The sequence below is a fragment of the Dendrobates tinctorius genome, unplaced genomic scaffold (genome assembly GCF_039654945.1).
Source record: "Dendrobates tinctorius isolate UK_male_01 unplaced genomic scaffold, ASM3965494v1 ptg000535l, whole genome shotgun sequence".
Classification (NCBI taxonomy): Eukaryota; Metazoa; Chordata; class Amphibia; order Anura; family Dendrobatidae; genus Dendrobates; species Dendrobates tinctorius.
The window spans coordinates 305,991-328,645 of record NW_027362194.1 but is presented as its reverse complement, the minus strand read 5'-3'; the positions used below and the strand labels follow the sequence as shown (position 1 = coordinate 328,645).

The 22,655-nt window shown below is 53.3% G+C and overlaps 1 protein-coding gene across 1 annotated transcript in view; it reads right to left on the bottom strand.

Moving 5' to 3' along the window:
* Nucleotides 1–1,019: 1,019 nt before the first annotated feature.
* The window catches only part of LOC141078325 (hyaluronan-binding protein 2-like), a 37,153-nt gene continuing 15,517 nt past the window's right edge, over nucleotides 1,020–22,655 (bottom strand). Inside the window, exons 7-12 of the mRNA XM_073565081.1 lie at nucleotides 18,385–18,479; nucleotides 14,263–14,545; nucleotides 13,570–13,712; nucleotides 6,352–6,486; nucleotides 5,942–6,081; nucleotides 1,020–1,268 (exon numbers count right to left, since the gene is read on the bottom strand). Coding sequence (XP_073421182.1) covers nucleotides 1,104–1,268; nucleotides 5,942–6,081; nucleotides 6,352–6,486; nucleotides 13,570–13,712; nucleotides 14,263–14,545; nucleotides 18,385–18,479 — 961 coding nt within the window. The 3' untranslated portion in view covers nucleotides 1,020–1,103. The remainder of the gene's footprint in view (nucleotides 1,269–5,941; nucleotides 6,082–6,351; nucleotides 6,487–13,569; nucleotides 13,713–14,262; nucleotides 14,546–18,384; nucleotides 18,480–22,655) is intronic.

The window sequence follows — 22,655 nt, the reverse complement described above, 5'->3', positions numbered from 1 at the left end:
TCATCTGGAATATTGTGTCCAGTTTTGGGCACCACATTTTAAAAAAGACATCAACAAACTGGAGCAAGTTCAGAAAAGAGCGACCAGAATGGTGACCGGTCTGCAAACCCTGTCTTATGAGGAAAGGTTGCAGGATTTGGGAATGTTTAGTTTGCAAAAGAGAAGACTGAGAGGAGACTTAATTGCTGTCTACAAATATCTAAAGGGCTGTCACATTGTAGAAGGATCAACTTTATTCTCATTTGCACAAGGAAAGACTAGAAGCAATGGGATGAAACTGAATGGGAGGAGACACAGATTAGATATTAGAAAAAACTTTTTGACAGTTAGAGTGATCAATGTGTGGAACAGGCTGCCACGAGAAGTGGTGAGTTCTCCTTCAATGGAAGTCTTCAAACAGAGGCTGGACAGACATCTGACTGGGATGATTTAGCGAATCCTGCTTTGAGCAGGGGGTTGGACCAGATGGCCCAGGAGGTCCCTTCCAACTCTACGATTCTATGATTCTATAATTTTGTAATCTTTGATCATTTCTGCTGCCCCTTCTGCGATTTGTCGCGTTGCCTTAACCCTTTGCCTCCCAGTCTGAGTGATCTGTTTGTATTAGAAACCCTGGCGCCTTGGGAGGAAAAATGGAGAAGCCTTCAGGAAGGCGAGGGGAGGGGGGACACTGTGTTTAGGAATTTTACTGAACTGATGAAACATATGGAAAGAAACTGCTTTGTCTCTAAGGGTTGTAACTTTTAGTTATTAAAAAAACTCTTATCTTTTTTTCTTCCGTCTCCCGGTCCTGACCAATAATATGTTGACAGATTTAAAGGAGGAGATAAATAAAAGATAGGTTATATCAGGATGATACATTGTAACATTCCTAGAATACACTATGACCCGACTGAAGGACGGATATGAGAAAAGTCGCAAAACTGCATTTCTATAAAAGGTTTCCAATGCAACCACTAAGGGGTTAAGTAGGACGCTGCATGTGAGGAGACCCCCCCCCCCCCCCCCCCGATTACCAGTGACCCTGGAGTCTGATGTTCCCCCCGGCGTGTGACGATATATTTAGGGTCTTGTTGTGTCGCTCAGGATTCCAGATTCTGCTCTTAGGGATTGGACTTCATGTTGCTTTCGATCCATGGTAGGAATCTGTAGACGTGTGTGTAGACCCCGGGTTTGTCCTTCACTCCGCACTTCTCTCCCCAGCTCACCACTCCGGCCACTTTAGTCTGACCATCAAGTTCACAGGCGAGGGGACCTCCGGAGTCACCCTGCAAAGTCAAGGAGAAGATTCATCCAGGAAACTGGCACAAGGACAAGTTGTGCCCCGGGTGTCTGGTGGCACTGAGTATAGCGTAGGGTTAATGACTGCTGGTGATATCTCTCCAAATCCTGGTCCTCCTCACCACATTCCCACAGTCATTTCTACCTCCCATCCACGCTCTATCACAACCTTCCGTAACCTCTCCAACCTTATACCCATTCACCCAGCCCCCGCTTCCCCAGTCCCACTAACAGGAGCTCTGTGGAACGCTCGCTCTGTCTGCAACAAGCTTTCCTACATCCATGATCTTTTTGTTACTACCAAACTTTCCTTCCTCGCCATCACCGAAACCTGGCTCACCCCTTCTGACACAGCCTCTCCTGCTGCACTTTCGTATGGCGGCTTCCACCTTTCTCACACCCCCCGCCACAGCAGCAAACATGGCGGAGGAGATGGTTTTCTCCTGTCAGATACCTGCTCCTTCACCCCAATCCCACTGCCACCCTCTGTTACCCTCCCTTCCTTTGAGGTGCACTCTGTGCGCATCTACTCCCACTCCAACCTCCAACTGGCTGTCATCTACCTCCCCCCAGGGCCAGCCACCACCTTCTTTGACCACTTCACCACCTGGTTACTTCATTTCCTTTCCGCGGACATCCCTACTATCATCATGGGCGACTTCAACATCCCCATTGACACTTCCCTCTCAGCTGCCACTAAACTCCTATCTCTCACTTCCTCCTTCGGCCTCACTCAATGGTCTTCTACAGCCACCCACAAAGATGGCCACACACTGGACCTCATCTTCACCCGCCTCTGCTCCCTAGCTAACCTCTCTAACTCACCTCTTCCTCTCTCTGACCACAACCTTCTCACATTCTCTTCCCTCTTCACTCCATGTCTACAATCCCCACCCCACAAACTTTCACACCCTCGCAGGAATCTTAAACACCTTGACCTACACTCATTCTCTGAATCCCTCCTCCCTCTTACAGATATAAGTTCCTTACACAATGCAGATGACGCTGCTGCTCTATATAACACCACAATAGCTGTAGCTTTGGAATCCGCTGCCCCACTTACACATACCAAAACTCGCAAAATCAACAGACAGCCCTGGCACACCAGCCTGACCAAAGAGCTGAGGCGGGCTTCCAGGGCTGCTGAGCTCAGATGGAAAAGATCCCACTCCAACGAGCACTTCATCGCATTCAAACAGTCCCTCACTACTTTCAAGACCACACTCGCCACAACTAAACAAACCTACTTCTCATCTCTCATATCCTCCCTGTCTCACAACCCTAAACAGTTATTCAACACCTTCAATTCTCTCCTCCGCCCCCCAGCACCTCCTCCCTCCCCACTCATCTCAGCTGAAGACTTTGCCTCATTTTTCAAGCAGAAGATTGATAACATCAGAGACAGTTTTGGTCAACAACCCTCAGAGCCCTTCCTCCCGACTTCCCAGCCCTCCACCTTCAAAACCAACTTCTTCACCATTACAGAAGATCGACTCTCCACTCTACTCTCAAGATCACATCTCACCACCTGTGCACTCGACCCGATCCCATCCCACTTCATACCAAACCTCACCACAGTCTTCATCCCAACCCTAACCCATCTCTTCAACCTATCACTAACAACTGGTGTTTTCCCCTCAAGCTTTAAACATGCCTCCATCACACCTATCCTCAAAAAGCCCTCTCTTGACCCATCCTCTGTATCTAGCTATCGCCCTATATCACTTCTTCCCTATGCCTCCAAGCTCCTGGAACAACACGTCTACCTTGAACTGTCCTCCCATCTTTCTTCTTGCTCCCTCTTCGACCGCTTACAATCTGGCTTTCAGTCACACCACTCCACTGAAACTGCCCTTACTAAGGTCACCAATGACCTCTTAACCGCCAAGAGCAAGCGACACTACTCTGTCCTCCTCCTGGACCTGTCGACTGCCTTTGACACAGTCGACCATTCCCTATTATTACAGACCCTCTCATCCCTCGGCATCACAGACTTGGCCCTATCCTGGATCTCATCATACCTAACATACCGGACATTCAGCGTCTCCCACTCACACAACACCTCCTCACCTCGCCCCCTATCTGTCGGAGTCCCACAAGGTTCAGTCCTTGGGCCCCTGCTGTTCTATATTTACACCTTTGGCCTGGGACAGCTCATAGAATCTCATGGCTTTCAGTATCATCTCTATGCTGACGACACACAGATCTACATCTCTGGACCAGATATCACCTCCCTACTAACCAGAATCCCTCAATGTCTGTCCACTATTTCATCCTTCTTCCCCGCTAGATTTCTGAAACTCAACATGGACAAAACAGAATTCATCATCTTTCCCCAATCTCACGTGACCCCCCCCTACGAACCTATCAATTACAATAAATGACTGCCCACTCTCTCCAGTCCCACAAGCTCGCTGCCTCGGAGTAATCCTTGATGCTGATCTCTCCTTCAAACCACATATCCAAGCCCTTTCCACTTCCTGCCGACTTCAACTCAAAAATATTTCACGCATCCGTTCATTCCTCACCCAAGAATCTGCAAAAACCCTAGTCCATGCCCTCATCATCTCTCGCCTTGACTACTGCAACCTCATGCTCTGCGGCCTCCCCTCAAACACTCTCGCACCCCTCCAATCTATTCTAAACTCTGCTGCCCGACTAATCCACCTGTCCCCCCGCTATTCCCCAGCTTCTCCCCTCTGTCAATCCCTGCACTGGATCCCCATTGCCCAGAGACTCCAGTACAAATCCCTAACCATGACATACAAAGCCATCCACAACCTGTCTCCTCCATACATCTGTGACCTCGTCTCCCGGTACTTTCCTGCACGCAACCTCCGATCCTCACAAGATCTCCTTCTCTACTCCCCTCTTATCTCCTCTTCCCACAATCACATACAAGATTTCTCCCGCGCATCCCCCCTACTCTGGAACTCTCTACCACAACATATCAGACTCTCACCTACCATCGAAACCTTCAAAAAGAGCCTGAAGACCCACCTCTTCCGACAAGCCTACAACCTGCAGTAACCACCGATCGACCAAACCGCTGCACGACCAGCTCTACCCTCGCCTACTGTATTATCACCCATCCCGCTGTAGACTGTGAGCCCTCGCGGGCAGGGTCCTCTCTCCTCCTGTACCAGTCGTGACTTGTATTGTTTAAGATTATTGTACTTGTTTTTATTATGTACACCCCTCCTCACATGTAAAGCGCCATGGAATAAATGGCGCTATAATAATAAATAATAATAATAATGACCACTAAAGCTCATGATCACTGTCACCTTCAGTGGCCACTGGATCACGCTCAGTGGGGATTTGGAGAATTCCCCCGGACCACCAGAGATAATTCAGGATAATTACAGAACTCTAATGAGTGACCACTGAATTATCCATTAGCAACTGACTAACAGGCCCAGAGTTCACCTCACACGGAATCATGAGTGGATGACCACGGAAGGACAAGGGAAAGCCATGATTCACTGGGCCACCAGAAGTGACTGATGACGTAATGGGGAGGACAACTGCAGATGGCCATGAACCCAAAAACTAGGCAGAGTTATATCACTGAATCAAAGGGAAGCAAGACCACCAGGACATTACTACTCTCATACATCACGGGGGGAATGACTCACTACATCACATGGGACTAGACACCAAAAGAGCATAACACCACAACTGGTACATGGCATCACTAGATCACCAGGAACCACCAGGGATCATACAACTATATAACCAGGGATACGACACTGCACAACTATATCACCAGGGACCAGACACTGCACCAGTGTATCACCAGGGACCAGACACTGCACCACTATATCACCAGGGATCAGACACTCCACCACTATATCACCAGGGATCAGACACTCCACCACTATATCACCAGGGATCAGACACTCCACCACTATATCACCAGGGATCAGACACTCCACCACTATATCACCAGGGATCAGACACTCCACCACTATATCACCATTGACCATACACTGCACCAGTGTATCACCAGGGACCAGACACTGCACCACAATATCACCAGGGATCAGACACTCCACCACTATATCACCATTGACCATACACTGCACCAGTGTATCACCAGGGACCAGACACTGCACCACAATATCACCAGAGACCAGATATAGTGCATCACTATATCACCAATGACCAGACACTACACCACTATATCACTTTTGACCATACACTGCACCACTATTTCACCAGGGACCAGACACTGCACCACTATATCACAATTGACCATACATTCCACCAGTGCATCACCAGGCACCAAACACTGCACCACTATATCACCAGGTATCAGATATACTGCACCACTATATCAACAATGACCAGACACTGCACCACTATATCACCAGGGATCAGATACTGGACCATAAGAGGATTTTTTTTGCATGATTGTCAGAACCATCCATCCCACATTTCTGTAAACGACACCGGTAATGAATGACCATCACCAAGAAGAAATGATCATGAAGACGAGCGACCAGCTACAAGGGAACACAACAGTTACTACCAGGTCTCCCTATGGCAGCCTGTAGTCCGGGACCCTTATAATATGCAGGGATTGTCCTAAGCGGAGAACCCTTTTAAGATTGGAAAGAAGGGAGAATGTAAAGTGCAGATCCCAACGCAGACATACCTGACAGGCATCTATCCCCCCCTCAGGGACCCCAGCGCAGAGCATGCTGCTGTCAATCAGCTTCCCATAGGATTTGGCATCGGAGCAGTTGGTTACGGAAATCACTTGGACAGAAGCATCAAGAAGATAAGCGGTCTGACCTGTCAGAGACAACAGTGGATCAGTCAGAGGTGTCCTAGGGGAACAGAGTAAACTGTGACAGGACAGAGACCGGCGGACCGAACCTCTGTCTGCAGAAATATAGGCCCTAATAGAGAGGAGAGGGGGAAGAGGGGGATGCAGCTGCAGCTTTACTATCTATATGAGGGGATACCTATTCCTGCCAACATCATTTCATGGAAAGGCTGAATTCATGGTATATAAATCCGATCACCACTTGTCAGGCAGCCGAGGATCAGCACGTAACGCACCTTTTTCTGTCATCCCCCATCCAGAAATATCGCAGATCTTTCCTGGTGACATCTCGCGGTCCGGTAAACACGCCGTCTTCACATTCCGCGTCTCTGTGGCGCACCTGCCGTTGGATTTTTTCAGTTTGATAAGAGCTGCGGAAAAGGAGACCGAGCAATGAGAACCAGGAGCACCCCCCCCAAATCTGCCCCCCCCAAACCGCCCCTCATTGTATCACACATCAGGTCAGAATCTCTGCTTGCTGTCTATCAGAGGCTGGAGCCTGTGCAGGCCTTGTACTTGTCATGCAATTGTTTCTAGTCCAGGTAAATGATGCCATTGTCAGACTGATACATTGGTGGGCACTGATCTGATTAAGGAAAGTGCCACTGACTGGGTGAGCCTTTCCCACCCTCCCCTTACCCAGGATTGGTTCGGGCATGACAGCTGCCCTTCCAGGATTTGTGAGGTGGGGTTTAAGTATGGGGGAGCCAATTGGGATAAAGAAGGGACTAGCACAGCCCCTTCCTACGTATATAAAGTCCTTGGAGGTTGGCAGCCTTTCCTCTTCCTCCGTTCACTGCGGTCCTGGAAGTGCTTTTTTAGCACTGTCTGGTAGGAAGATGGCAGACCCTCTGATTGAGGCCCTGCGAGCTCGGGTGCTGCAGGAGGGTGAGCCCTGGCTTCGGTCAGTGATAGAAGGGATCAGCGCTCACCTGTCCTCGGCGGTTAGGCCCCATAGCGCGGTTCAAGCGGCGGTCACCCCTGCCGCGGCCGCTGCGGCTCAGTGTGTGCGGCCGGCGGCGGGGGGGCAGGGAGGAGGCAGGCGGTCCGGGCGCCGTACCCGCCCTCCTCTGCGTCTCTGGGAGGCCTCACCGGTGCCTGTTGGGCTGCGTGGGCGGCGGGCGGCAGGGCGGAAGTCGCCGCCCCCTCACTTCCGGTCTGGCGCCGAAGCACGTGAGGAGTCGGCGGCGCTGCAGGACATAGTGACTAGGTCCCTGGCGGCAGCGCGCAGCAGTGGTAGCGTGCGCGCCTCACGTGCGGTACCCAGGGAATCGGGCACAGGGAGGGAGGTGTGGGGTCAGGGCAGTGGGGAGCTGTCGGTCCCAGCGGTGGGACACATTATGGGGGGCAGGAATAGCACCTCCTCCGCAGGGTCGGCGGAGGAGGCAATTAGAGCACAGGCCACGGTGCCATTAGGGGGGGGACATGGACAACCACCAGCTTTTCAGCAGCAGCCGGGGTCAAGCCCGTCACAGCCGCCCTTGATTATGGCTGTTAGTGCCACAAGGGGTAACTTAAATACGGATGACACTGTGGCTACGTCTAATGACGCCCAGTTTTCGCAGGCCCAGAACAGGGTGGCTGCGGAAGGGGTTGCAGGGGTTAATGCGGATTTAAGGGGTTCCCCAATCAGGAGGGAGGACAGGCGTAGGCGCCTGAGATCCTCGTCCTCTTATTCGTCGTCCCCACAGTCGCGGCGGGAGCGTCGCACACCTCGGAGGAATAGGAAGAGGTCCCGGCGGTCGGGGCGCAGGGACCCTTCTCGTGGTCGTCATCATCATCGGTCCTCGAGGCGTGGCTCCCCATCTTCGGTGTCGGAGGTGTCCAGCACGTCTGCGAGTCCTGAACATGGCCAGGGCCCTCCTCCTAGTCATCGGGAGTCGAGGGCGCGGTCAAGGACTTTCAGCCTGGTCGAGATGGCCGTACCTCCCAGGGCTACAAGTTGCAGCACGTTCAGCCAGGAGAGGTGTCCAGGAGCCGGAGTACCTCCATCGATGGCAGTCCCTCCTCCATCAGCGGACGCGGGTGAGTGTTCCCTTTTGGGACTGCAAAGTGCGGATAATGCTGTGGTTCTTTCAGCTCTGAAGGCGTTGATTGGGCAATTGCCCTTAACATCCGGTGTTGCACAAGACAAAGCAAAAGTTGATACCGCGCCAGCGGGAGTATATAAAGATACCATGTTTTGTGGGGTGAGTGCGCTTGGGTCGCACATCGATGAGGAAACTAAAACAAAAATTTGGAATAATGGTTATGTAGATATTTGGTCGCTAATTTCTGTGGATCAACATACGGTGGATAAGGAGAGGAGGACGTTTGAGAGATTTACGGATAAAGGGCGCCAGAAGGTGGCGAAAACGATGAACAATTGGTTGCAGGCTTTTGCAGTGCTGGGTTGCATTATGGGTCAGAAGCATCCGGGTCGTTGTTCGGAGCTTTTTATTTACCAAGATTTGATTTATAACTCTTATAAGGCTCATGGTGGATCAGCATGGTGGCGGTATGACGAAGAATTCCGGAGGAGATTGGCTCTCCATCCAGATATTGGTTGGGGGGTGAAAGCGACCGAGGTTTGGTTAAGGTTGATGATGACACAAAGGCCATCTCCCTTTCCATCAGCGGCTGCTGGACAAAGCGCAACAGGTTCCAGTTCAGTGGTCGTGCGAAGACCCGGTGCCTGTTGGTTGTTCAATGAAGGGCACTGCAGATTCTACAGCCTTTGTAAGTTTAAGCACGAATGTTCGGCATGCGGCGGTTCCCATCCAGCATGTAAATGTTCGCGGCCGGCAGGAAAGTTGCCAAGTAAGCCGCAACAAACTGATAGGAAGGACGCCGGTGAGCGTAGTCGAGATGGGACCGTGGTTAGACCGCTATCCTAATAAAGAAGCGGCAGGTCAGCTGCGTTTTGGTTTTTCTGAGGGTTTTTTCATTCCGTTCCAATTGCAAAGATGCAGTGGTTTCCCGGCGAATTTGAAATCGGCTCGGGAACATCCAGAGGTTCTTGTCGAAAAGATACAAAAGGGGGTTCGTCTTGGTAGGATGGCGGGCCCCTTTTCAATACCGCCGTTTTCGGAGTTTAGAGTGTCGCCGTTAGGGGTTATTCCAAAGAAGGAGACGGGTTCGTTTCGATTGATACATCACTTATCGCATCCGAAAGGGTGTTCCGTCAATGACGGGATTTCGCCCGAAGATGCATCGGTGTCTTATGCATCGTTTGATCGGGCGGTAACGTTGATCAGAACGGCGGGAGAAGGTGCTTGGTTGGCAAAATCGGATATTGACTCGGCGTTTCGTTTGCTGCCAGTGCACCCGGATTGTTTTCATCTGCTAGGTTGCCGAGTGGACGGCGAATTTTACTATGACATGTGTCTTCCTATGGGATGTTCTATCTCTTGTTATTATTTTGAGCTTTTTAGTTCATTTTTGGAATGGGTAGTGAGATGGGAATCGGGGAGCAGCTCCGTTACCCACTACCTGGATGATTTTCTTTTTGTTGGCCCAAAGGGATCTGATTTATGTCACAGGTTGCTTGTGGCCTTCACGAGCATGGCAGATAGATTTGGTGTGCCATTGTCCCAAGAGAAGACCATCGGCCCGGTGCAAGTTTTATCGTTTTTGGGCATTGAAATTGATACGGTCGCAATGGTGTACCATCTTCCCAGTGAGAAGGTTCAAAAATTGATGTCGTTGATTGATGGATTCATGTCAGTTAACAAGGTGACTCTTTTACAGATGCAATCGCTGTTAGGTCTCTTTGTTTTTGCCAGCAGAATCATGCCAGTGGGCAGGGTTTTTTCGCGGAGGCTATAATAATAATAATAATCTTTATTTTTATATAGCGCTAACATATTCCGCAGCGCTTTACAGTTTGCACACATTTTCATCACTGTCCCCGATGGGGCTCACAATCTAAATTCCCTATCAGTATGTCTTTGGAGTGTGGGAGGAAACCGGAGTGCCTGGAGGAAACCCACGCAAACACGGGGAGAACATACAAACTCCTTGCAGATGTTGTCCTTGGTGGGATTCGAACCCAGGACCCCACTGGCAGCTAACCACTGAGCCACCGTGCTGCTATCATTAGCTACTAAAGGTGCGTCTAGCCCTCATCACAGGGTGCGGGTTACAAGGACTATGAAGGCAGATTTGGAAGTGTGGCGGTCGTTTTTGGAACAGTTCAATGGTCATACCTGTTTCATGTTGCCCTGCCGCATGGCTCGCGATTTGGGATTACGCTTCACAGGAGATACAGAGACTGGTTTTTTGGCGGTTTTCGAGAACAGAATGTGTAGGGAGACGTGGCCGGAGGTTTGGCGGAGTTCGGAGTTATGTCGGGACGGGACGTTATGTGAGATTTTTGCGATAGTCGTTTCAATGGAACTTTGGGGTGAGTTACTCAGCAATCAGGAGATTCATATGCAGACCGCTGATTTGCACGTTGCTAGATGTATCAATCATATGTCGTCCAAGTCGCAGCCAGTATTGAGCCTGCTGCGCCGGTTGGCTTTATTGAGCCTGAGATTTAATATCTGGCTTCGAGCTCAATTGGTACAAGAAAGTGATCTTTGCATGTCTAACTTTCCCATTCCCCCTGATTTACAGGTGCTATCAGGTTCTTGCCCCAATGCTCTCCAGGAGGTTTTTCGATGTCCGCTGCACCTGTGGGAGGTGGTCGCGAACAGCTGATGTCGCTGGTTCGCTCGTCGGTGACTGCGTCTACGTGGCAAGCTTATGGTAAGGCGTGGAAGGAATGGTGTTTACTGGCGGGTTCCAGGCTGGTGCAAGACTGCGGGGAGGCGAGATTGCAAGTGGTAATAGAGTACCTCTGCCATTTGAGGGATAGGGGTTTGTCTGGGACATCAGTTCAGCAGCGTTTGTCGGGTATTGCCTTTCATTTTCAATTGTTAGGTTGGGGGGATGTGACGAAATCCTTTATTATTAGGCAGGCCATTAAAGGGTGGAAGAGGATTCATCCTACTAGTGAGTGTCGGCGGCCTATTTCGCTAGCCTTACTGGGCCAGCTGATAGAGATTTCGCAAAAGGTCTGTAGTTCAAAGTTCGAAGCGACTCTCATATCCGCGGCGTTCAGTTTAGCATTTTTTGGAGCGTTAAGGGTTGGGGAATTAGTTCTGAGGGGAAAACACGGTTCAGAGTGTGGGTTATTAGTTGGGGACGTGGTTTTCTTGGATACAGCGGTGCGGGTACGCATAAGGAAGTCCAAGACTGATACATTGGGACGGGGCTCTTGGGTGTTGTTGAATGCGTCTGACTCCCCAACGTGCCCGGTGGGTTTGTTGACGGGATACTTGGATATTAGATGCGGTGGTGAATTTTTCTTCACGCACGCAGATTCGTCGCCATTGACGAGATACCAATTCCAGGCGGTGTTCAATAAATGTTTGACGGGGGTGGGAGTGGATGTGCGGGATTATGGCACACATTCTTTTCGCATTGGGGCTGCTACGGAGGCTGCTAAGGAAGGTTTGCCTGATGATGAAGTTCGGCGGATTTGGAGGTGGCGTTCAGCGTGCTTTGCTAGGTACATTCGTCCAGATTTGTTGTACTAACGCTTCAATTCTTTCTGCAGATCCGGTTAGACCAACGGTATGGCTGCTGGGACACTCGTACATATTTTGGGCAGCACAGCGAGCTGAGTGCCACCCACCCTGGTGGGAGGCACTTAGGCTTCCGAAATGTGTCCTGCATGTGGAGAGGCATCAGGAGGTTGCAATGGCCGCAAGTTCTCCCAGAGATGGTGTCGATTTCAAGAGGAACCAGGGGTCCGACAATTTTGGTTTTGCATGCAGGGGGAAATGATTTATGTTCATACAAAATGGCGGAGCTCCTTACGATGATGCGAGCCGACATGGAGCGATTTCATGGTTTTTTTCAAGAATTAGTTTTCGTATGGTCAGAAATCGTTCCAAGGGCGGTGTGGCAAGGAGCGAGGGATGGTATAGCCGTGGAGCGCACCAGGAGGAACATAAACGCTCGGATTTCTAAGTTTGTTCGTGAGCGTTTTGGGGTAGTGGTTAGGCATAGACAGTTGGAAGGGGACAATGCTGCATTGTTGAGACCCGATGGGGTACATTTGAATGATATCGGGCTCGATATCTTCCTCTCTGGTCTCCAAGATGGCATTGAGCAGGCATTGCTGTTGATGGGTGGGGGTCGGAGTCCTGTCTGAGGTCAGGATCCTCCGTGGCGTTGGAGAAGTTATGTCACGAAGCTACGGCTTGCCGGCTGACTTGCCTGCGTCTATGGAGCGGGGCATTGAGCGGCTAGCGCGTTTTAAGAAAGCCAAGTGCCTGTTTACAAAAGGTTGTTAAATTTTATAAAAGAAGTTTAATAAAGCTGTGACCGACTTTCACCCATCATTCGATCTCAGTGTCTAATTTATAGTGGTTAAGAGGGGCTGAGGAAATGCGTTAAGGGGTTACCTTCCCCTCCTTTTAGGTCAACACAGTCTGTAACAAACCATCAGAGCAGGAGGAGGACGGTTTGCGCTGCTCCGTTTAGTTCCCGGATGAGTGTTGAATACATTGTAACAAACTCTCAGCTGTGACAAATGCTGAATCGAGAGGCGTTCTCAGTCTGTGGATCTAAACAAGACTGTTTCTGATCTGCTGACAGCAGAGGTCTTTATCAGATTTATCAGTCATTTTGGCATTTGCTCCGACTTTTGGTTTAGTTTTTCCATTTTTAAGGTTTTTGCTCTAAATTCATCTTCTAATTGCGCCTGATTTGAAATTATTTTCGACTTCTTCACTTGTTTTTTTTTTCTCTGTTCGCCATTGAAGGCGTGTTTGTTTTTTTTTGTAATTCATGTGTTTGTGTGTAAGTGTATTTACTTTTTGCGACTGTCACATTTTTGGGCAGGTGTCCTCCAGATTCTTCCTGGAGAAGTTATTTTTCATCTCAGAAACTTTTGTGATAAAGCGTCATGTGCGACATTTCACTGGAACTTACAAGGAGACACCGACGCACGGCGTCCGTAAGAGAACGGTCCTGGGGGGGAAGGACTCGCGGTCCAGACATATCGGGGTAAGACCCTGAGCAGCAGACCCATGGCCCTGCCACAGTCTCCTGGTCTTTTGTGGTGCTCAGCTTCTCGCCTCAATATTTCAATGGAACAGTTTTGATTTTGTGCAGAATTTTGAATAATTTGGTGCGCAAAAGTCACGAAATCTAAGATGAAAAGTCATTTAACAACCCCACGAATGACGAGTCTATTAGAAAGTCGCAGAACTTTCCATCCCACCTTCTGTACATTCTGTACGATGAAGCGGACTCCGTTCAGGGGGCTGGAAAAGCTGGGTGGCGGCTGCTACTGTATCAGTATTTGCGGCCATACTGGTTGTATTCGGCTTCCCCATAATTTGGCAGCGGATCTGTAGTTCCTGCGGCTGTTTCTCCGCTCTCATCTGCGTCCTCTCCGCCCCGGACCCATCACTCACCGATATCATTATGGAGACTGAAGATTTCTTCCCGGAAATCATCGTGTATGATTATCTTCTCCACATCGAATATCTGCTCCAACGTCTCCTTCTTCTGAATGTCCAGCTTACCCAGTGACACTCGCCACAGACCTGGCTGAGACCTGCGGACACATCGATTACTAATACCCTGCCATCAGGATCTCTGCTTGCTGTCAGTGCTTGGGAACACGATTATTTGCTGAACCCCAGTCTGATCTCACAAGATGTGCCCATTGTAGCCAGTCTGCACAATCTGCTGACCTCCAGGACTCCAGGACACATTCTACCTGCACTGATACAATGTAACAAACTGTTAGCGCAGGAGGAGACTTGTGCTGTGGTGAGCTTAGCTCACAGAGCATTGTCTAGACTAGCTACAATTGTGACAAACTTAGGCTAACCCTAACCCTAAGGTTTTCCATAAATAAGTTTCCATTCCCTGACAGCAATCAGAGATCTTAAACTTCAAGTTATATAATAAATGAGTTAATTTATAGAAAACAGGAGAAAGTGAAGCGATGTGATTGAATATGTGATATGCCGGAGTAAGCTGTAATACCACACACATCCTGTGGGCGGGGGGGGCGCTGTGTCTAGAAAGAAGCAGCCATATTTCTCTCATTCTGGACGCCCCCATAGTCTCACCCCAGAGCGATGATCTGAGTTACTTACAGAGGTTTTACACAATGCGCAGCTGTCAGGATCCAGCATTCGGCAATTAAAGTGCCACCGCAGAGATGCCCGGCGCGAAGCGATGCCACGGGGCTCTTCAGCTGCAATGACGCCAACCACGGGTGTTTGCCCGGCTGAGATCTAAACCCACCGAAGATCCTTCCCCGGGTGTTAGAAGGCAGCTCTCTGAGGCCACAGGTGGAGAACGGGGCGCTGGAGCTCCGCGTGGGCGGTGCCGCGGAATTGGGCGGCTTCAGTGTGGTCGTCACACCGAGACGTGGAACTAGAGAACAGGAGAAGTCAGAGGATGATGGGAGTCGTGATGCTCCTCCGCTCATTGTGCAGCCAGGAGGCTCCAACATTCCGAAAATTACAATTCTCAGCATGAGAGTCTGCTGGGAGTTGTGGTTCCCCAAGTTATACAACTAAGCTTGGTAATTGAGAAATGAAAATGACACTTTTTGTTACCTCGAGATCTCTGCTTGCTGTCAGTAAAAGATAACATTATTTATTATATTCAACATCTGATAACCTGTATGAGCCTAAAACTTCTCACAGCTGAGGAGTAGTCACAGTGTATCAGTGTAGACAGCCATCAACAGCATTCTCCTGCCCTAACAGGCTGTCACAGTGTATCGGCCCTGAGGGGCTGCTGATATCTCCCGAGTACCGGATAAAATAGTAACAAACCCTCAGCAGTAAAACCACTAGGATATACACTGCTCCAGAAAACAAGGTCACCCTGCACACTGGGCCGACACATGTCAGGAACAGAACCACAGTCAGCGCTGATTTCACAGAAGTGTCACTGACTCTTAGTGTTACTTTGGGCTTTTTATGTGTTCCCTTTATTTTTTTGGAGCAGTGAATATCCATACATCCGCCATATAAATAAGAATGCTCCCACTGACAGCAAGCAGAGGTCTCAGAAATGATCCGGCACGGATCTTAGAAGATGGAGGATGTTTTATTATTTCATTCTGGCACATACCGTCCCCCCGATATTCCCCACAATGCACGGCCCGTCCCCCGATATTCCCCACAATGCACGGCCCGTCCCCCGATATTCCCAGTAATGCACGGCCCGTCCCCCCGATATTCCCCACAATGCACGGCCCGTCCCCCCGATATTCCCCACAATGCACGGCCCGTCCCCCGATATTCCCCACAATGCACGGCCCGTCCCCCCGATATTCCCCACAATGCACGGCCCGTCCCCCGATATTCCCCACAATGCACGGCCCGTCCCCCCGATATTCCCCACAATGCACGGCCCGTCCCCCGATATTCCCCACAATGCACGGCCCGTCCCCCCGATATTCCCCACAATGCACGGCCCGTCCCCCGATATTCCCAGTAATGCACGGCCCGTCCCCCCGATATTCCCCACAATGCACGGCCCGTCCCCCCGATATTCCCCACAATGCACGGCCCGTCCCCCCGATATTCCCCACAATGCACGGCCCGTCCCCCGATATTCCCAATAATGCACGGCCCGTCCCCCGATATTCCCCACAATGCACGGCCCGTCCCCCGATATTCCCCACAATGCACGGCCCGTCCCCCCATATTCCCAATAATGCACGGCCGGTCCCCCCATATTCCCCACAATGTACGGCCCGTCCCCCCGATATTCCCCACAATGCACGGCCCGTCCCCCGATATTCCCCACAATGCACGGCCCGTCCCCCGATATTCCCCACAATGCACGGCCCGTCCCCCCATATTCCCAATAATGCACGGCCGGTCCCCCCATATTCCCCACAATGTACGGCCCGTCCCCCCGATATTCCCCACAATGCACGGCCCGTCCCCCCATATTCCCAGTAATGCACGGCCCGTCCCCCGATATTCCCAATAATGCACGGCCCGTCCCCCCGATATTCCCCACAATGCACTGCCCGTCCCCCCGATATTCCCAATAATGCACGGCCCGTCCCCCCGATATTCCCCACAATGTACGGCCCGTCCCCCCATATTCCCAGTAATGCACGGCCCGTCCCCCGATATTCCCAATAATGCACGGCCCGTCCCCCCATATTCCCCACAATGCACGGCCCGTCCCCCCATATTCCCAATAATGCACGGCCCGTCCCCCCATATTCCCCACAATGTACGGCCCGTCCCCCCGATATTCCCCACAATGCACGGCCCGTCCCCCCATATTCCCAGTAATGCACGGCCCGTCCCCCGATATTCCCAATAATGCACGGCCCGTCCCCCCGATATTCCCCACAATGCACTGCCCGTCCCCCCGATATTCCCAATAATGCACGGCCCGTCCCCCCGATATTCCCCACAATGTACGGCCCGTCCCCCCATATTCCCAGTAATGCACGGCCCGTCCCCCGATATTCCCAATAATGCACGGCCCGTCCCCCCATATTCCCCACAATGCACGGCCCGTCCCCCCATATTCCCAATAATGCACGGCCGGTCCCCCCATATTCCCCACAATGTACGGCCCGTCCCCCCGATATTCCCCACAATGCACGGCCCGTCCCCCGATATTCCCAATAATGCACGGCCCGTCCCCCCATATTCCCCACAATGCACGGCCCGTCCCCCCATATTCCCAATAATGCACGGCCCGTCCCCCCATATTCCCCACAATGTACGGCCCGTCCCCCCGATATTCCCCACAATGCACGGCCCGTCCCCCCATATTCCCAGTAATGCACGGCCCGTCCCCCGATATTCCCAATAATGCACGGCCCGTCCCCCCGATATTCCCCACAATGCACTGCCCGTCCCCCCGATATTCCCAATAATGCACGGCCCGTCCCCCCGATATTCCCCACAATGTACGGCCCGTCCCCCCATATTCCCAGTAATGCACGGCCCGTCCCCCGATATTCCCAATAATGCACGGCCCGTCCCCCCATATTCCCCACAATGCACGGCCCGTCCCCCCATATTCCCAATAATGCACGGCCGGTCCCCCCATATTCCCCACAATGTACGGCCCGTCCCCCCGATATTCCCCACAATGCACGGCCCGTCCCCCCATATTCCCAGTAATGCACGGCCCGTCCCCCGATATTCCCAATAATGCACGGCCCGTCCCCCCGATATTCCCCACAATGCACTGCCCGTCCCCCCGATATTCCCAATAATGCACGGCCCGTCCCCCCGATATTCCCCACAATGTACGGCCCGTCCCCCCATATTCCCAGTAATGCACGGCCCGTCCCCCGATATTCCCAATAATGCACGGCCCGTCCCCCCATATTCCCCACAATGCACGGCCCGTCCCCCCATATTCCCAATAATGTACGGCCCGTCCCCCCATATTCCCCACAATGCATGGCCCGTCCCCCCGATATTCCCAATAATGCACGGCCCGTCCCCCCGATATTCCACACAATGCACGGCCCGTCCCCCCGATATTCCCCACAATGCATGGCCCGTCCCCCCGATAGTCCCAATAATGCACGGCCCGTCCCCCCGATATTCCACACAATGCACGGCCCGTCCCCCCGATATTCCCCACAATGTACGGCCCGTCCCCCTGATATTCCCCACAATGCACGGCCCGTCCCCCGATATTCCCCACAATGCACGGCCCGTCCCCCTGATATTCCCCACAATGCACGGCCCGTCCCCCCGATATTCCCCACAATGTACGGTCCGTCCCCCCGATATTCCCCACAATGCACGGCCCGTCCTCCCGATATTCCCCACAATGCACGGCCCGTCCCCCCGATATTCCCCACAATGCACGGCCCGTCCTCCCGATATTCCCCACAATGCACGGCCCGTCCCCCCGATATTCCCCACAATGCATGGCCCGTCCCCCCATATTCCCCACAATGCACGGCCCGTCCCCCCCATATTCCCCATAATGCACGGTCCGTCCCCCCATATTCTGACAATGCACGGCCCGTCCCCCCCCGATATTCCCCACAATGCACGGCCCGTCCCCCCCCGATATTCCCCACAATGCACGGCCCGTCCCCCCATATTCCCCACAATGCATGGCCCGTCCCCCCATATTCCCCACAATGCACGGCCCGTCCCCCCCATATTCCCCATAATGCACGGCCCGTCCCCCCCCCGATATTCCCCACAATGCACGGCCCGTCCCCCGCAGCGGTGTGATACCAGGATGGGGGATATTACCCGCCTGACATGCAGACACGTTACATAGGTTCCATTTCAGCTTCTCTTCCTGATCCTGATAGTAACACCACGGCTTCTCTGCACCGTCCGGGTTTCTGTGTAATGAATGAAATGACAGCGATAAGTATGTGCCCCCCCGTGCTAATACAGATGGAGAGGAACAGCACATGGATGATCGCAGGGTCAGACTACACGGGAATTGTTTGTAGTCTGTAACCATGGAGACACAGCTGGAAGAGCTGTATACTGAGGACAGACATCAGATAAGAGCTGATTACACAGAGAAAAAGGACGGAATGGAAGAAAGACTGCAGGCGGGAGATCACCCGAAACATCAAAGCCGCAGGTGGAAGAGAAAGTCTGCCCAGGGATCACCCACACCCAGGATCTGTCTGCCCAGGGATCACCCACACCCAGGATCTATCTGCCCAGGGATCACCCACACCCAGGATCTATCTGCCCAGGGATCACCCACACCCAGGATCTGTCTGCCCAGGGATCACCCACACCCAGGATCTGTCTGCCCAGGGATCACCCACACCTAGGATCTATCTGCCCAGGGATCACCCACACCCAGGATCTGTCTGCCCAGGGATCACCCACACCCAGGATCTGTCTGCACAGGGATCACCCACACCCAGGATCTGTCTGCCCAGGGATCACCCACACCCAGAATCTGTCTGCCCAGGGATCACCCACACCCAGAATCTGTCTGCCCAGGGATCACCCACACCCAGGATCTATCTGCCCAGGGATCACCCACACCCAGGATCTGTCTGCCCAAGAACCACCCACACCCAGGATCTGTCTGTCCAGGGATCACCCACACCCAGGATCTGTCTGCCCAGGAATCACCCACGCCCAGGATCTGTCTGCCCAGGGATCACCCACACCCAGGATCTGTCTGCCCAGGAATCACCCACACCCAGGATCTGTCTGCCCAAGAACCACCCACACCCAGGATCTGTCTGCCCAGGGATCACCCACACCGAGGATCTGTCTGCCCAGGAATCACCCACACCCAGGATCTGTCTGCCCAGGGATCACCCACACCCAGGATCTGTCTGCCCAGGGATCACCCACACCCAGGATCTATCTGCCCAGGGATCACCCACACCCAGGATCTGTCTGCCCAGGGATCACCCACACCCAGGATCTGTCTGCCCAGGGATCACCCACACCCAGGATCTGTCTGCCCAGGGATCACCCACACCCAGGATCTGTCTGCCCAGGGATCACCCACACCCAGGATCTGTCTTCCCAGGGATCACCCACACCCAGGATCTGTCTGCCCAAGAACCACCCACACCCAGGATCTGTCTGTCCAGGAATCACCCACACCCAGGACCTGTCTGCCCAGGAATCACCCACACCCAGGATCTGTCTGCTCAGGGATCACCCACACCCAGAATCTGTCTGCCCAAGAACCACCCACACCCAGGATCTGTCTGTCCAGGAATCACCCACACCCAGGATCTGTCTGTCCAGGAATCACCCACACCCAGGATCTGTCTGCCCAAGAACCACCCACACCCAGGATCTGTCTGTCCAGGAATCACCCACGCCCAGGATCTGTCTGCCCAGGGATCACCCACACCCAGGATCTGTCTGCCCAGGAATCACCCACACCCAGGATCTGTCTGCCCAAGAACCACCCACACCCAGGATCTGTCTGCCCAGGGATCACCCACACCGAGGATCTATCTGCCCAGGGATCACCCACACCCAGGATCTATCTGCCCAGGGATCTCCCACACCAAGGATCTGTATTCACAGGGATCACCCACACCCAGGATCTGTCTGCCCAGGGATCACCCACACCCAGGATCTGTCTGCCCAGGGATCACCCACACCCAGGATCTGTCTGCCCAGGAATCACCCACACCCAGGATCTGTCTGCCCAAGAACCACCCACACCCAGGATCTGTCTGCCCAGGGATCACCCACACCGAGGAACTGTCTGCCCAGGAATCACCCACACCCAGGATCTGCCTGCCCAGGGATCACCCACACCCAGGATCTATCTGCCCAGGGATCACCCACACCCAGGATCTGTCTGCCCAGGGATCACCCACACCCAGGATCTGTCTGCCCAGGGATCACCCACACCCAGGATCTGTCTGCCCAGGGATCACCCACACCCAGGATCTGTCTGCCCAGGGATCACCCACACCCAGGATCTGTCTGCCCAGGGATCACCCACACCCAGGATCTGTCTGCCCAGGGATCACCCACACCCAGGATCTGTCTGCCCAAGAACCACCCACACCCAGGATCTGTCTGTCCAGGAATCACCCACACCCAGGATCTGTCTGCCCAGGAATCACCCACACCCAGGATCTGTCTGCCCAGGGATCACCCACACCCAGGATCTATCTGCCCAGGGATCACCCACACCCAGGATCTATCTGCCCAGGGATCTCCCACACCCAGGATCTGTATTCACAGGGATCACCCACACCCAGGATCTGTCTGCCCAGGGATAACCCACACCCAGGATCTGTCTGCCCAGGGATCACCCACACCCAGGATCTGTCTGCCCAGGAATCACCCACACCCAGGATCTGTCTGCCCAGGGATCACCCACACCCATGATCTGTCTGCCCAGGAATCACCCACACCCAGGATCTGTCTGCTCAGGGATCACCCATACCCAGGATCTGTCTGCCGAAGAACCACCCACACCCAGGATCTGTCTGTCCAGGAATCACCCACACCCAGGATCTGTCTGTCCAGGAATCACCCACACCCAGGATCTGTCTGCCCAAGAACCACCTACACCCACGATCTGTCTGTCCAGGGATCACCCACACCCAGGATCTGTCTGCCCAGGAATCACCCACTCCCAGGATCTGTCTGCCCAAGAACCACCCACACCCAGGATCTGTCTGTCCAGGGATCACCCACACCCAGGATCTGTCTGCCCAGGAATCACCCACGCCCAGGATCTGTCTGCCCAGGGATCACCCACACCCAGGATCTGTCTGCCCAGGAATCACCCACACCCAGGATCTGTCTGCCCAAGAACCACCCACACCCAGGATCTGTCTGCCCAGGGATCACCCACACCGAGGATCTGTCTGCCCAGGAATCACCCACACCCAGGATCTGTCTGCCCAGGGATCACCCACACCCAGGATCTGTCTGCCCAGGGATCACCCACACCCTGGATCTATCTGCCCAGGGATCACCCACACCCAGGATCTGTCTGCCCAGGGATCACCCACACCCAGGATCTGTCTGCCCAGGGATCACCCACACCCAGGATCTGTCTGCCCAGGGATCACCCACACCCAGGATCTGTCTGCCCAGGGATCACCCACACCCAGGATCTGTCTGCCCAGGGATCACCCACACCCAGGATCTGTCTGCCCAGGGATCACCCACACCCAGGATCTGTCTGCCCAAGAACCACCCACACCCAGGATCTGTCTGTCCAGGAATCACCCACACCCAGGACCTGTCTGCCCAGGAATCACCCACACCCAGGATCTGTCTGCTCAGGGATCACCCACACCCAGAATCTGTCTGCCCAAGAACCACCCACACCCAGGATCTGTCTGTCCAGGAATCACCCACACCCAGGATCTGTCTGTCCAGGAATCACCCACACCCACGATCTGTCTGCCCAAGAACCACCCACACCCAGGATCTGTCTGTCCAGGGATCACCCACACCCAGGATCTGTCTGCCCAGGAATCACCCACGCCCAGGATCTGTCTGCCCAGGGATCACCCACACCCAGGATCTGTCTGCCCAGGAATCACCCACACCCAGGATCTGTCTGCCCAAGAACCACCCACACCCAGGATCTGTCTGCCCAGGGATCACCCACACCGAGGATCTATCTGCCCAGGGATCACCCACACCCAGGATCTATCTGCCCAGGGATCTCCCACACCAAGGATCTGTATTCACAGGGATCACCCACACCCAGGATCTGTCTGCCCAGGGATCACCCACACCCAGGATCTGTCTGCCCAGGGATCACCCACACCCAGGATCTGTCTGCCCAGGAATCACCCACACCCAGGATCTGTCTGCCCAAGAACCACCCACACCCAGGATCTGTCTGCCCAGGGATCACCCACACCGAGGAACTGTCTGCCCAGGAATCACCCACACCCAGGATCTGCCTGCCCAGGGATCACCCACACCCAGGATCTATCTGCCCAGGGATCACCCACACCCAGGATCTGTCTGCCCAGGGATCACCCACACCCAGGATCTGTCTGCCCAGGGATCACCCACACCCAGGATCTGTCTGCCCA